Raw genomic sequence first — 13,277 nt, forward strand, 5'->3', positions numbered from 1 at the left:
GTGAAGGCTGACTCACAGTTGGTTGAGCATTCGTTTCATTTCATCAGTGATGTTAAGAGGGACCTCCTCCTCCTCTGAGGTACTGGTGCTGGGGTCTGCATCCATCTCAGAGCTGTCCTCATCAGACACAGGCCTGCACTCCTTCTTCCTGCAGCACGCCATGGCACCCTGGAACACACACACCCCCAACCAGGTTAGTCACTCAGTGCATCAATGCAGGACAGAATTTTGGGCAATATGTCTATTCTGATATTAATAATTTAGGCAGTACCATGCACCACCTAAAAAGCCTCTGGTCATATTTTAGCTTTGGCCAGCAATGCGCAATGGAATGTCAAAGCTTCAGTTCACCACTGAGCAGCGACTGTTTGTGTATGGGCATGGTGGAAGGATCAATGAGCATTGTGTTTGTGGCTGTGTGTGTCTGCCTATGTAGAAGAGAGTGTAGCAGCAGTACACTGTTAGCTGTTGCAGACTGAGGCCTAACATACAGATAGATACACACCCTCTCTGGGAGCGACCTGGCTGGGCTGACATTGAACATCTTGGACATGTCCTCTGAGTTGCGCTGCTGAGCCACGTCACACAGTTTGGCGGTGATGTCGATGCGCCGGCAGATGTCCATGTCCACTCGCATGGCTTTCTCTTGGATCTTAGAGTCCAGGTCAGACATTTGCTGGAGAGGAAGGAGATGTGTCTGTTGTTGGCTGTGAAGCATTGAATCATCCACTCAAAACCTCCACTTACTGTACTCAACAAATGTCTAAAGGCATTTCAAAGCCATGAGACTGATATGAATAATATAAGTCACATGCTGAGTTCATATCTGTGACTGACCATTTGCAGCAGTATTAAAGTCAATTGAATACACTGTGGTTAGATTGCAGACCCAGCAGAAACCCACATCCAGTCAGTCTGGGTCAATAACACATCATGCAACATCTCTGTGAAGGTCCAAAGGAAACATCCTACACTCCAAGGTGAATTTGATCACTGCTACATCTCATGCTTCTTTTTGTCACTCAATAACTTGCAATTACTCTAATATGCTAGTTATGACCAAACAATTCTATACTTCACCGTCTACAACACTCACAGTAGTGTAGTAAGATTCTGATTCTAGGGTGAAGGGAAGTGGGAAGGCAGGAATAGAGGAATCTCTTACTTTCATATCCAGATCCCTCCTGACATATTGGGAACTCAGACGTCGACCGCCCTTAATAGTGAGCAACGACAAAGTACACCTATTCAAAGGACACGTCCCAAATCACAGTGTTTATTCACTACCCTGGAGGTCTATCAGGTCACACTGTGTGTTGCCTCATATGTACTGCATATATCCTTCTCTGACTACAGATATGTGTCATGAGGAGGCAGCTGCTATTACCCATAATGCCACTAACTGACATGGCCAGTTAAACACAGAAGTAAACAAGAGAGGGAGCCAAGCTAAAATGGTTTCAACGGAAATCCAAACGACTCCTTGCTAATTTTGTTTATTCATTCCTGACCAAACAAAAGCTAAGGCTTGGCCAGCTGCAATATATTACAGCCGTTACACTAGAGGCAAGCTCCATGGGAAAAATAAGGTGCTGCGCAGATATAGTGTAAGGTCCTGCTGATCTACTGTGTGTTTATGAACACTTGTTATCGGAGCATTCAATGAATACCTGTCTGAAAGGCCCTCTTGCAATTGCAGCAGAATATGTTTCCACTGCTGGGTAAAAATACAAAAAAGGAGGGGTGTGAATCTGCTAGCCTGTCCTGGAGCCCAGTCTCAGAGTGTTCAGTGTGATGAAAGAAGTCCTAAAGACCTCTACAGTATGACTGACAACTATCATCTATCATCACCTATAAAGAACAATACTACTGTCAATACAACCAATGCTGTTGTATTGTTGAGAATATAATTGGCATCATTTGAACAGGAATATGACTGGGGTATCTGTCAGTCTGTGACAGTGCTGCAGTGGAGTGTGAAGGGAAGGTGTGTATGTTATACTTACATCGCTCATGAGACTCTTAAAAACCACCAGCTCAGCCTTCAGCCTGTCCACCTTCTCATTCAGTTCATCCTGGATCTCCTCTGCCTCCTGAGCACTCTGAACACACCACACACACATACAGTTTACATACACCTTAGCCAAATACATTTAAACTCAGTTTCACAATTACTGACATTTAATCCAAGTAAAAATTCCCTGTCTTAGGTCAGTTAGGATCACCACTTTATTTTAAGAATGTGAAATGTCAGAATAATAGTAGTGGGTCAGAAGTTTACATACACTCAATTAGTATTTGGTAACATTGCCTTTAAATTGTTTAACTTGGGTAAAATGTTTCGAGTAGCTTTCCACAAGCTTCCCACAATAAGTTGGGCGAATTTTGGCCCATTCCTCCTAACAAAGCTGGTGTAACTGGGTCAGGTTTGTACGCCTCCTTGCTCGCACGCGCTTTTTCAGTTCTGCCCACAAATTTTCTATAGGCTTGAGGTCAGGGCTTTGTGATGGCCACTCCAATACCTTGACTTTGTTGTCCTTAAGCCATTTTGCCACAACTTTGGAAGTATGCTTGGGGTCACTGTCCATTTGGAAGACACATTTGCGACCAAGCTTTAACTTCCTGACTGATGTCTTGAGATGTTGCTTCAATATATCCAAAATTTTCATTCCTCATGATGCCATCTATTTTGTGAAGTGCACCAGTCCCTCTTGCAGCAAAGCACCCCCACAACATGATGGTGCCACCCCCATTCTTCACGATTGGGATGGTGTTCTTTAGCTTGCAAGCATCCCCCTTTTTCCTCCAAACATAACGATGGTCATTATGGCCAAACAGTTCCATTTTTGTTTCATCAGACCAGAGGACATTTCCCCAAAAAGTACGGTCTTTGTCCCCATGTGCAGTTGCAAACCGTAGTCTGACTTTTATATGGCAGTTTTGGAGCAGTGGCTTCTTCCTTGCTGAGCGGCCTTTCAGCTTATGTTGATATAGGACTCGTACCTGTTTCCTCCAGCATCTTCACAAGCTCCTTTGCTGTTGTTCTGGGATTGATCTGCACTTTTCACACCAAAGTACGTTCATCTCTAGGAGACAGAACGTGTCTCCTTCCTGAGCGGTATGCCGGCTGCGTGGTCCCATGGTGTACACATACGTGTGTACTATTGTTTGTACAGATGAACGTGGTACCTTCAGGCGTTTGGAAATTGCTCCCAAGGATGAACCAGACATGTGGTCTACAATTTTTTTTCTGAGGTCTTGGCTGATTTCTTTTGATTTCCCCATGATGTCAAGCAAAGAGGCACTGAGTAAGGTAAGCATTGAAATACATCCACAGGTACACCTCCAATTGACTCAAATGATGTAAATTAGCGTATCAGAAGCTTCTAAAGCTATGACATTTTCTGGAATTTTCCAAGCTGTTTAAAGGCACAGTCAACTTAGTGTATGTAAACTTCTGACCCACTGGAATTGTGATACAGTGAATTATCAGTGAAATAATCTGTCTGTAAACAATTGTTGGAAAAATTACTTGTGTCGTGCACAACGTAGATGTCCTAACCGACTTGCCAAAACTAGTTTGTTTACAAGAAATGTATGGAGTGGTTGAAAAACAAGTTAATGACTCCAACCTAACTGTATGTAAACTTCCGACTTCAACTGTATTTACACAATTCAAACACATGCCCCAAGCACATACAATCAAACACATGCAGCAAAAACGAACACACATTCTTATTTACCATATTCGAGACAGCATGATATTGAATATGGCCCCAATCTATATTTTTACATTATTCAGTGGAATAACTGTAAGTGATAAAGATGGATTAAGGACATTACAGTAGATGCCGAGGGGGACTACATACAGAGTTAATCACACTACATAATCAACTGATATCCTTTATCAAATGACTATCAGAGAGCAGATTTCCTGTTTCACTTCCATGCTAAACAACATCTGCCTGTGTGAGCTCAGAGAGGTAAGAGCCCCCCAGGGAATTATTTTCACTTCCAGCATTCTGCTGAGCCATAATCCAACACAAACACAGATGCTGCCGTTGATCGATGTGTCCTCAATGGTTGTGCAGAAAGATGGGGTTGCTACTATACTAGCACCTGCAGAGGTGTTTGATGTGGCATAGGGAGCATAGTGCCTTGGCTTGGGCCATGATACTATAAACTAAAATCAAATTGTATTAGTCACATGCACCGAATACAACACCTTACAGTGAAATGCATACTTACGAGCCCCGAACCAAAAATGCAGTTGAAAAAAATATATGAGTAAGAATAAGAAATAAAAGTAACAAGTAAATAAAGAGCAGCAGTAAAATAATAATAGTGAGACTATACACAGGGGGGTACCGGTACAGAGTCAATGTGAGGGGGCACCGGTTAGTTGAGGTAATATATACATGTAGGTAGAGTTATTAAAGTGCCTATGCATAGATGATAACAGAGTAGCAGCGGTGTAAAAGGGGGGTAGCAGAGGGAACAGTCTATGACTAGGGTGGCTGGAATCTTTGACAATTCTTAGGGCCTTCCTTTGACACCACCTGGTGCAGAGGTCCTGGATGGCAGGAAGCTTGGCCCCAGTGATGTACTGGGCCATTCGCACTACCCTCTGTAGTGTCTTGCGGTTGGAGGCCGAGGAGTTGCCATACCAGGCAGTGATGCAACCAGTCATGATGCCCTCGATGTGGCAGCTGTAAAACCTTTTGAGGATCTGAGGACCCATGCCACATCTTTTCAGTCTCCTGAGGGGGAATAGGTTTTGTCGTACCCTCTTCATGACATTATTGGTGTGCTTGGACTATGTTAGTTTGTTGGTAATGTGGACACCAAGGAACTTTAAGCTCTCAACCTGCTCCACTACAGCCCTGTCGATGAGAATGGGGGCATGCTCGGTACTCTTTTTCCTGTAGTCCACAATCATCTCCTTTGTCTTGATCACATTGAGGGAGAGGTGGTTGTCCTGGCACCCCATGGCCAGGTCTCTGACCTCCTCCGTATAGGCTGTCTCGTCGTTGATCAGGCCTACCACTGTTGTGTCATCGGCAAACTTAATGATGGTGTTGGAGTCGTGCTTGGCCGTGCAGTCATGAGTGAACAGGGAGTACAGGAGGGGACAGAGCACGCAACCCTGAGGGGCCCCTGTGTTGAGGATCAGCATGGCGGATGTGTTGTTACCTACCCTTACCACCTGGGATCGGCCCGTCAGGAAGTCCAGGATCCAGTTGCAGAGGGAGGTGTTTAGTCCCAGGGTCATTAGCTTATTGATGAGCTTTGAGGGCACTACGGTATGGAACGCTGAGCTGTACTCAATGAATAACATTCTCACATAGGTGTTCCTTTTGTCCAGGTGGGAAAGGGCAGTGTGGAGTGCAATAGAGATTGCATAATCTGTGGACCTGTTAGAGTGGTATGCAAATTGGAGTGGGTCTAGAGTTTCTGGGATAATGGTGTTGATGTGAGCCATGACCAGCCTTTCAAAGCACTTCATGGCTACATACGTGAGTGCTACGGGTCGGTAGTCATTTAGGTAGGTTACCTTAGTGTTCTTGGGCACAGGCACTATGGTGGTCTGCTTAAAACATGTTGGTATTACAGACTCGGACAGGGAGAGGTTGAATATCAGTGAAGACACTTGCCAGTTGGTTAACGCATGCTCGCAGTACACGTCCTGGTAATCCGTCTGGCCATGCTGCCTTGTGAATGTTGACCTGTTTAAAGGTCTTACTCACATCGGCTGCGGAGAGCGTGATCACACAGTCTTCCGGAACAGCTAGTGCTTTCATGCATGTTTCAGTGTAATTTGCCTCGAAGCGAGCATAGAAGTAGTTTAGCTCGTCTGGTAGGCTTGTGTCACTGGGCCGCTCTCGGCTGTGTTTCCCTTTGTAGTCTAATGGTTTGCAAGCCCTGCCACATCCGACGAGCGTCAGAGCCAGTGTAGTACAATTCGATCTTAGTCCTGTATTGATGCTTTACTGTTTTATGGTTCGTCGGAGGGTATAGCGGGATTTCTTATAAGCTTCCGGGTTAGAGTCCCGCTCCTTGAAAGCGGCAGTTCTAGCCTTTAGCTCAGTGCAGATGTTGCCTGTAATCCATGGCTTCTGGTTGGGGTATGTACGTATGGTCACTGTGAGGACGACGTCATCGGTACACTTATTGATGAAGCCAATGACTGATGTGGTGTACTCCTCAATGACATCGGAAGAATCCCGGAACATATTCCAGTCTGAGCTAGCAAAACAGTCCTGTAGCTTAGCATCTGCTTCATCTGACCCCTTTTTTATTGATCTAGTCACTGGTGCTTCCTGCTTTAATTTTTGCTTGTAAGCAGGAATCAGGAGGATAGAATTATGGTCAGATTTGCCAAATGGAGGGCGAGGGAGAGCTTTGTATGCGTCTCTGTTTGTGGAGTATAGGTGGTCCATAGTTTTTTCCCCCCTCTGGTTGCACATTTAACATGCTGATAGAAATTTGGAAGATGGATTTAAGTTTCACTGCATTAAAGTCCCCGGCTACTAGGACCTTGTCATGAGATTATCTACCTCAGGTGAGCAAAACCTTGAGCCTTCCTTAGATATCGTGCACCAGCTGTTATTTACAAAAATACATAGTCGCCGCCCCTTGTTTTACCAGACGCCGTTGTTCTGTCCTGCCGATACAGCGTATAACCAGCCAGCTGTATATTGATAATGTCGTTGTTCAGCCACGACTCTGTGAAGCATAAGATATTACAGTTTTGAATGTCCCGTTGTAAGTTTAATCTTCCGCGTAGGTCATTGATTTTATTCTCCAAAGATTGCACGTTTGCTAACAGAATGGAAGGAAGTGGGGGTTTATTCGATCGCCTACGAATTCTCAGAAGGCAGCCCCTTTTTTCTGGCCCCTTTTTCTCTGACTTCTCTTCACGCAAATGACGGGGAACTGGGCCTGTTCACGGGAAAGCAGTATATCATTCACCTCGGGCTCGTCGGACTCGTTAAAGGGAAAAAAAGGATTCTGCCAGTCCGTTGTGAGTAATCGCGATTCTGATGCCCAGAAGTCATTTTCGGTCATAAGAGACGGTAGCAGCAACATTAAGTACAAAACAAGTAAAAAAATATGTTACAAACAAAGAAACAAACAAAAAAGACCCACAATTGGTTAGGAATACGTAAAACGTCAGCCTTGTTCTCCGGCGCCATGTTATCCACTGATGTGACGATGGGGACTAATGTGTTTTATCTACAGAGACACAGGGAATAGTGGGGAGACACTGACATTCAGGTCTGCTATGTGAGCCATCTAGGCTGTTTGTAGGTTTTATTTTCTGACATCTCCCTAGCTAGCTAACCGTCTCTGGCCCAATTCAGTTGACAGACACCTGCTCAAGGACATTATGGGTAAAAAGACCATAAGAAAGGAAGGATGGGGACAGGTAAGTAATTCAGCAGGAAATATATATTTTCAAGCACCTATAGGCTTCATGTCTGTCTCTATGTCTTCTTTATGACAATGACCCCTTGAGAGGCACTATACTGTAGCTAGGAATAAAGTAGAATTGGATGTTGAGATTAGAGTGAATTGATGTAATAGTGAAGGTGAATTGACCTAATGGTAAGTTGATGTAATGGTGGTGAATTGTTGTAATGGTGAAAGTGAATTGATGGTTAATGTCTACTAACCTCCTGCATGGATTCCACCATGGACTCCATATGCTCTCGTCTGTTCAGCTCCTCTTCCCATCTAGAACACAGAACACACGGATGGTCAGTTACCTGCATTTACATGGCTATGCTTATACATGAGTATTGTAATATATATACACCTTAGAGGTATATTTTAGTGTGAAGAGTCACAGATAGTAAAGACATACACTATATATACAAAAGTATGTGGACACCCCTTTAAATTAATGGATTCAGCCATTTCCGCCACACCCGTTGCTGATAGGTGTATTAAATCCAGCACACAGCCATGCAATCTCCATAGACAAACTTTGGCAGTAGAGCTCAGTGACCTTCAACATGGTACCGTCATAGGATACCACCTTTCCAACAAGTCAGTTTGTCAAATTTCTGCCCTGCTAGAGCTGCCCCGGTCAACTGTACGTGGAAACGTCTAGGAGCAACAACAGCTCAGCCGCAAAGTGGTAGGCCACACAAGCTCACAGAACGGGACAGTCTGTCCTCGGCTGCAACACTCACTACCGAGTTCCAAACTGCCTCTGGAAGCAACATCAGCACAATAACTGCCGCACACAAGCCTAAGATCACCATGCGCAATGCCAAGGGATGGCTGGAGTGGTGTAGAGCTCGCCACCATTGGACTCTGGAGGAGTGGAAACACGTTCTCTGCAGTGATGAATCACACTTCCCCACCTGGAAGTCCGGTGGATGAATCTGGGTTTCGCGGATGCCAGGAGAATGCTACCTGCCAGAATGCATAGTGCCAACTGTAAAGTTTGGTGGAGGAGGAATAATGGTCTGGGGCTGTTTTTAATCGTTTGGGATAGGCCCCTTAGTTCCAGTGAAGGGAAATCTTAATGGTATAGCATCAAATGACATTCTTGACGATTCTGTGCTTCCAACTTTGTAGAAGGTCCTTTCCTGTTTCAGCAAGACATTAAATAGTTTGTTGAGATCAGTGTGGAAGAACTTGGCCTGCACAGAGCCCTGACCTCAAGCCCACCGAACACCTTTGGGATGAATTAGAACGCTGACTGCGAGCCAGGCCTAATTGCCGAACATCAGTGCCCGACCTCACTAATGCTCATGGCTGAATGGAAGCAAGTCCCTGCAGCAATGGTCTAACATCTAGTGGAAAACCTTCCCAGAAGTGTGGAGGCTGTTATAGCAGCAAAGGGGGGACCAACTCCATATTATTGCCCATGATTTTAGAATAAAATGTTCGATGAGCCGGTGTCCACATACTTTTGGTTATGCAGTTTATTTGTTCCACTTCTCACTCACTCAAATGCGAGTGGCTGAAGCTCATTGACTAGAACTGTAGGAAAAATAGCGCAGCACAACTTCAAGAAAATGGTCGCTTTTTATACTAGAGATTGAGGCTAATTGAGGTTAAATCAATAATTCTGCCAATAGATTATGCATATGCAATGCATTTGGAAAGTATTCAGACGCCTTGACTTTTTCCACATTTTGTTACATTACAGCCTTTTTGTAAAATAGACTAAAGTTGTTTTTTTCCCTTCATCAATCTACACACAATGCCCCAAAATGACAAAGCAAAATCATGTTTTTGGAAATGTATTTAAAAAAATATACAACTGAAGTATCACATTTACATAAGTATTCAGACCTTTTACTCAGTACTTTGTTGAAGCACCTTTGGCAGCAATTACAGCCTTGAGTCTTCTTGGGTATGATGCTACAAGCTTGGCACACCTACATTTGGGGAGTTTCTTCCATTCTTCTCTGCAGATCCTCTAAAGCGCTGTCAGGTTGGATGGGGAGCATCGCTGCACAGCTATTTCAGGTCTCTTCAGAGATGTTCGATCGGGTTCAAGTTCGGGCTCTGGCTGGGCCACTCAAGGATATTCAGAGACTTGTCCCGAAGCCACTCCTGCGTTGTCTTAGCTGTGTGCTTAGGGTCATTGTCCTGTTGGAAGGTGAACCTCTCCCTCCAGTCTGATGTCCTGGGCACTCTGGAGCAGGTTTTCATCAAGGATCTCTCTGTACTTTGCTCTGTTCATCATTCCCTCGATCCTGACTAGTCTTCCAGTCCTTGTCACTGAAAAACATCCCCTCCAGACATGACGCTTGGCATTCAGGCCAAGAGAATCTTATGTCTCATGGTTTGAGAGTCCTTTAGGTGCCATCTGGCAAACTCAAAGTGGGGTGTCATGTGCCTTTTACTGAGTGGCTTCTGTCTGTCCACTACCATAAAGGTCTGATTGGTGGAGTGCTGCAGAGATGGTTGTCCTTCTGGAAGGTTCTCCCATCTCCACAGAAGAACTCTGGAGCTCTGTAAGAGCGACCATCGGGTTCTTGGTCATCTCCCTGACCAAGGCCATTCTCCCCCGATTACTCAGTTTGGCCAGGCAGCCAGCTCTAGGAAGAGTCTTGGTGGTTCCAAACTTCTTCCATTTAAGAATGATGGAGGCCACTGTGTTCTTGGGGAACTTCAATGCTGCAAACATTTTTTGTTACCCTTCCCAAGATCTGTGCCTTGACACAATCCTGTCTTGGAGCTCTACGGACAATTCCTTCAACCTCATGGCTTGGTTTTTGCTCTGACATGCACTGTCAACTATGGGACCTTATATAGACAGGTGTGTGACTTTCCAAATGTATTTATTTAACTAGGCAAGTCAGTTAAGAACAAATTCCTATTTACAATGACGGCCTACCCCGGCCAAACCCAAACCCGGATGACGCTGGGCCAATTGTGCGCAGCCCTATGGGACTCCCAATCAAGGCCGGGTGTGATACAGCCTGGAATCGAACCAGGGTCTGTACTGACTCCTCTTGCACTGAGATGCAATGCCTTAGACCGCTGCGCCACTCTGGAAATCATATCCAATCAATTGAATTTACCACAGGTGGACTCCAATCAAGTTGTAGAAACATCTCAAGGATGATCAATGTTAACGGGATGCACCGGAGCTCAATTTCCAGTCTCATAGCAAAGGGTCTGAATACTTATGTAAATAAGGTATGTGTTTTATTTTTACTAAATTTGCAAAAAAATCTAAACACCTGTTTTCGCTTTGTCATTATGGGGTATTGTGTATAGATTGATTGATGAATGGAAAAGTAATTTAATCCGTTTTAAAATAAGGCTGTAATGTAACAAAATGTGGGAAAATGAAGGGGTCTGAATACACTGTATTAACTACACATAGACACGTCCAGCCCAAAGCGGGAGGTTTTAAAAAAATACTTTCTTAGTCGACAAAGTACCCGGCACGTCTTTAAAAAGGCATCTACCAGAGCCTCATCATTACATGGAATTCAGTGGCTAACATCAACGGAATAAACATTCCTTCCATCCACATCACACAAGGGAAAGAACTAAGCACATGCTACAGCTTGGGCAAGAACCTGGAAATTAATGTCAACGTATGTGACCTCTAAAGAGATTAATATCATTGGAATAAGTAATTAAAAATATTTAACAGCCAGAAAAGGAATGTTGTTACTCAAGAAAACCTTCAGAGTTATTATTTATATAAACCAGGGATGGGCCACTTTGATGGGGGTGGGGGCCACAACAAATCTGAACTAGGGGCCGCAGTGGCTCGCGGGTCCACACATGCAGTTAAAGACAAGGGCTGGCTCTTGGGGGCCCCCAAGTTAAATTTTGTTGCAGTTGTACAGCTAATTTCCTGCAATTCTACACATTTTGCCAGATAGCTTGACTTGCTATATAGAAACAAGTTGAGGAAAAAGTAACTAAATGAAACATGTTTTATTATCAACTGAAACATGTTTCCCCCGTCTTGAATGAAAAGCTCACATTTTGCAATCTCCCAAAATAAATGTGATTTCTGACGAGAGACTAGGCTCTCCTCCATCTTGTCTTGTGAAACTATCCTATGCTCTCCATCTAGTAGCGGAACGTGATTGCATGAAGTTGACGTCCGGCGTAATGAAATACGTCACGATTTAAAATGGGGCATAACAGGTTGAAATTGCCTATGAACGTGCATTTGACACTTGTGCTGCCTTAATGGCAGCCGAAAATAGAGACTCCAATGTGACTCTAAACCACTTTATGGGCTATCTAACCAATGGGGGTGGGGGATGTGAACAAAACACCACAGAAATGCTGGCACATTTTTTTTTCTTTCGGGTCATGCCCTCAACATAGCAACAGGACCAGAGACAAAAATACTCAAGTAACAATCATTCCACCACGGAGTTGAAGACACCTTTCAGATCTCATCTTTTGCTCTAAAAGCAATTTCTCGAATTCACCATTGAATGTAGCATAAACAAAATATGTCACTAGAGCGTAGGCCTACTTCTATCTAACAAAGCTAGATTTGTTGCTTTTCAGGAGCCACTGAATGTTGTTGACACGGTCTAATTAGCTTGAGAGAAGTATCCCTGGCTGGGCGGTCTTCAGCTCACACTGTGATTGAAGTGTTGTTCTTAAAACGCTGGCACTGCTACTTTACTGTGTCCAAACACCCTGCCTGCCGCGGTAGAACTCCAAAGGTCATTGGAGTTCACAACTGCATCACATCCTCCCGCGGCAGACAGAGGAAAACAGTCTGTCACAGCATCTGCATGTGCTCTGCGTCACTTACAATTTAGGTACAGTAGTGTGCCACTTCCCGGATGGGCACTATGTCATTTCCTTCACACTGTGTGGGAAACTGGAGTATCCAACATAAATCTGTGTTCCATTCAGATTCATTCCATCTCTGCCAAGCAACAGAAGAAATGGTCCTGTGGCAGAGTTGCTCCTTCACTTCCAGGTTATGGAAAGATTCTCTGAATCACAGTAGTCATTTGATCTGTACTGAGTGGAAACTAAGGCATCCAAATAAACATTCTACCATAACAGACACTACAACATGGGAGAGGTATTCTGTCTTCTGCCATAACCCCGCTCCAAAAGGACTGTTGGATGAGTTTTGCCTTTAGCTGGAGTCTGTGAAATGACCTGGAGTCTCCTTACAAGGACAAAGACAGCAGGAGACTATTAGCCTGACTGTGTCATCCCATAGACATCTGTCTGTGTAAGACCAGATGCCTGTTCTCCAGTCAGGCTGCTGTAACACAACCAGAGTACAGTCTGGACTCATACGTTGATATCTACAGACATGATTTATGAATATGTATTCCTACTCACATCTGATGTATAACAATGTAAAGGCTACAAACTATTTCATTTGAATAACCAATCAGAAAAGAATCCCCCCAAAAATGTCTGACACTGTAGAATGGTTCTAAACAAGCCTAAAATAATGCAGCTCAGGGCAGACAGAGCCTGAGATTCTCGTATAATTTCTCTCTGCAGAACAATAGAATTCCAGCAAAACAAGACCTGCCAACGTACACTCCCTCCCAGTGTGGTGTGCCTAGGCAGCTTCATTTGCACGCGAGCTGTCTAAACCTTTATTCATCACTCTGCCTGAGGACACATGGAATCATAACCATTACCCAGCAAGCACGGTTTCTCCATCTGATGATATATTCTTGTTTTTAGTGGGGGTTTTTATTATTTAAAAATTACATTTTTAGGGTGCATAGAAGTTGTCGTTAAGTCTAGACATTTTCAATTTTCAGGTATTGGAGTAACAAAGTTACATG

General features: G+C 44.1%; 1 protein-coding gene across 3 annotated transcripts in view; it reads right to left on the reverse strand.

The window, feature by feature from the left end:
• iffo2b (intermediate filament family orphan 2b) overlaps nt 1–13,277 on the reverse strand; it is a 38,052-nt gene that overhangs the window by 6,614 nt on the left and 18,161 nt on the right. For 2 of the 3 annotated variants that reach the window (XM_071374200.1, XM_071374193.1), the window contains exons 2-6: nt 7,677–7,737; nt 2,007–2,102; nt 1,166–1,216; nt 506–676; nt 17–168 (exon numbers count right to left, since the gene is read on the reverse strand). In XM_071374200.1, coding sequence (XP_071230301.1) covers nt 17–168; nt 506–676; nt 1,166–1,216; nt 2,007–2,102; nt 7,677–7,737 — 531 coding nt within the window. The remainder of the gene's footprint in view (nt 1–16; nt 169–505; nt 677–1,165; nt 1,217–2,006; nt 2,103–7,676; nt 7,738–13,277) is intronic. The other variant, XM_071374209.1, reaches the window with a different exon arrangement.

This window comes from Salvelinus alpinus, chromosome 2 (genome assembly GCF_045679555.1).
Source record: "Salvelinus alpinus chromosome 2, SLU_Salpinus.1, whole genome shotgun sequence".
Lineage (NCBI taxonomy): Eukaryota > Metazoa > Chordata > Actinopteri > Salmoniformes > Salmonidae > Salvelinus > Salvelinus alpinus.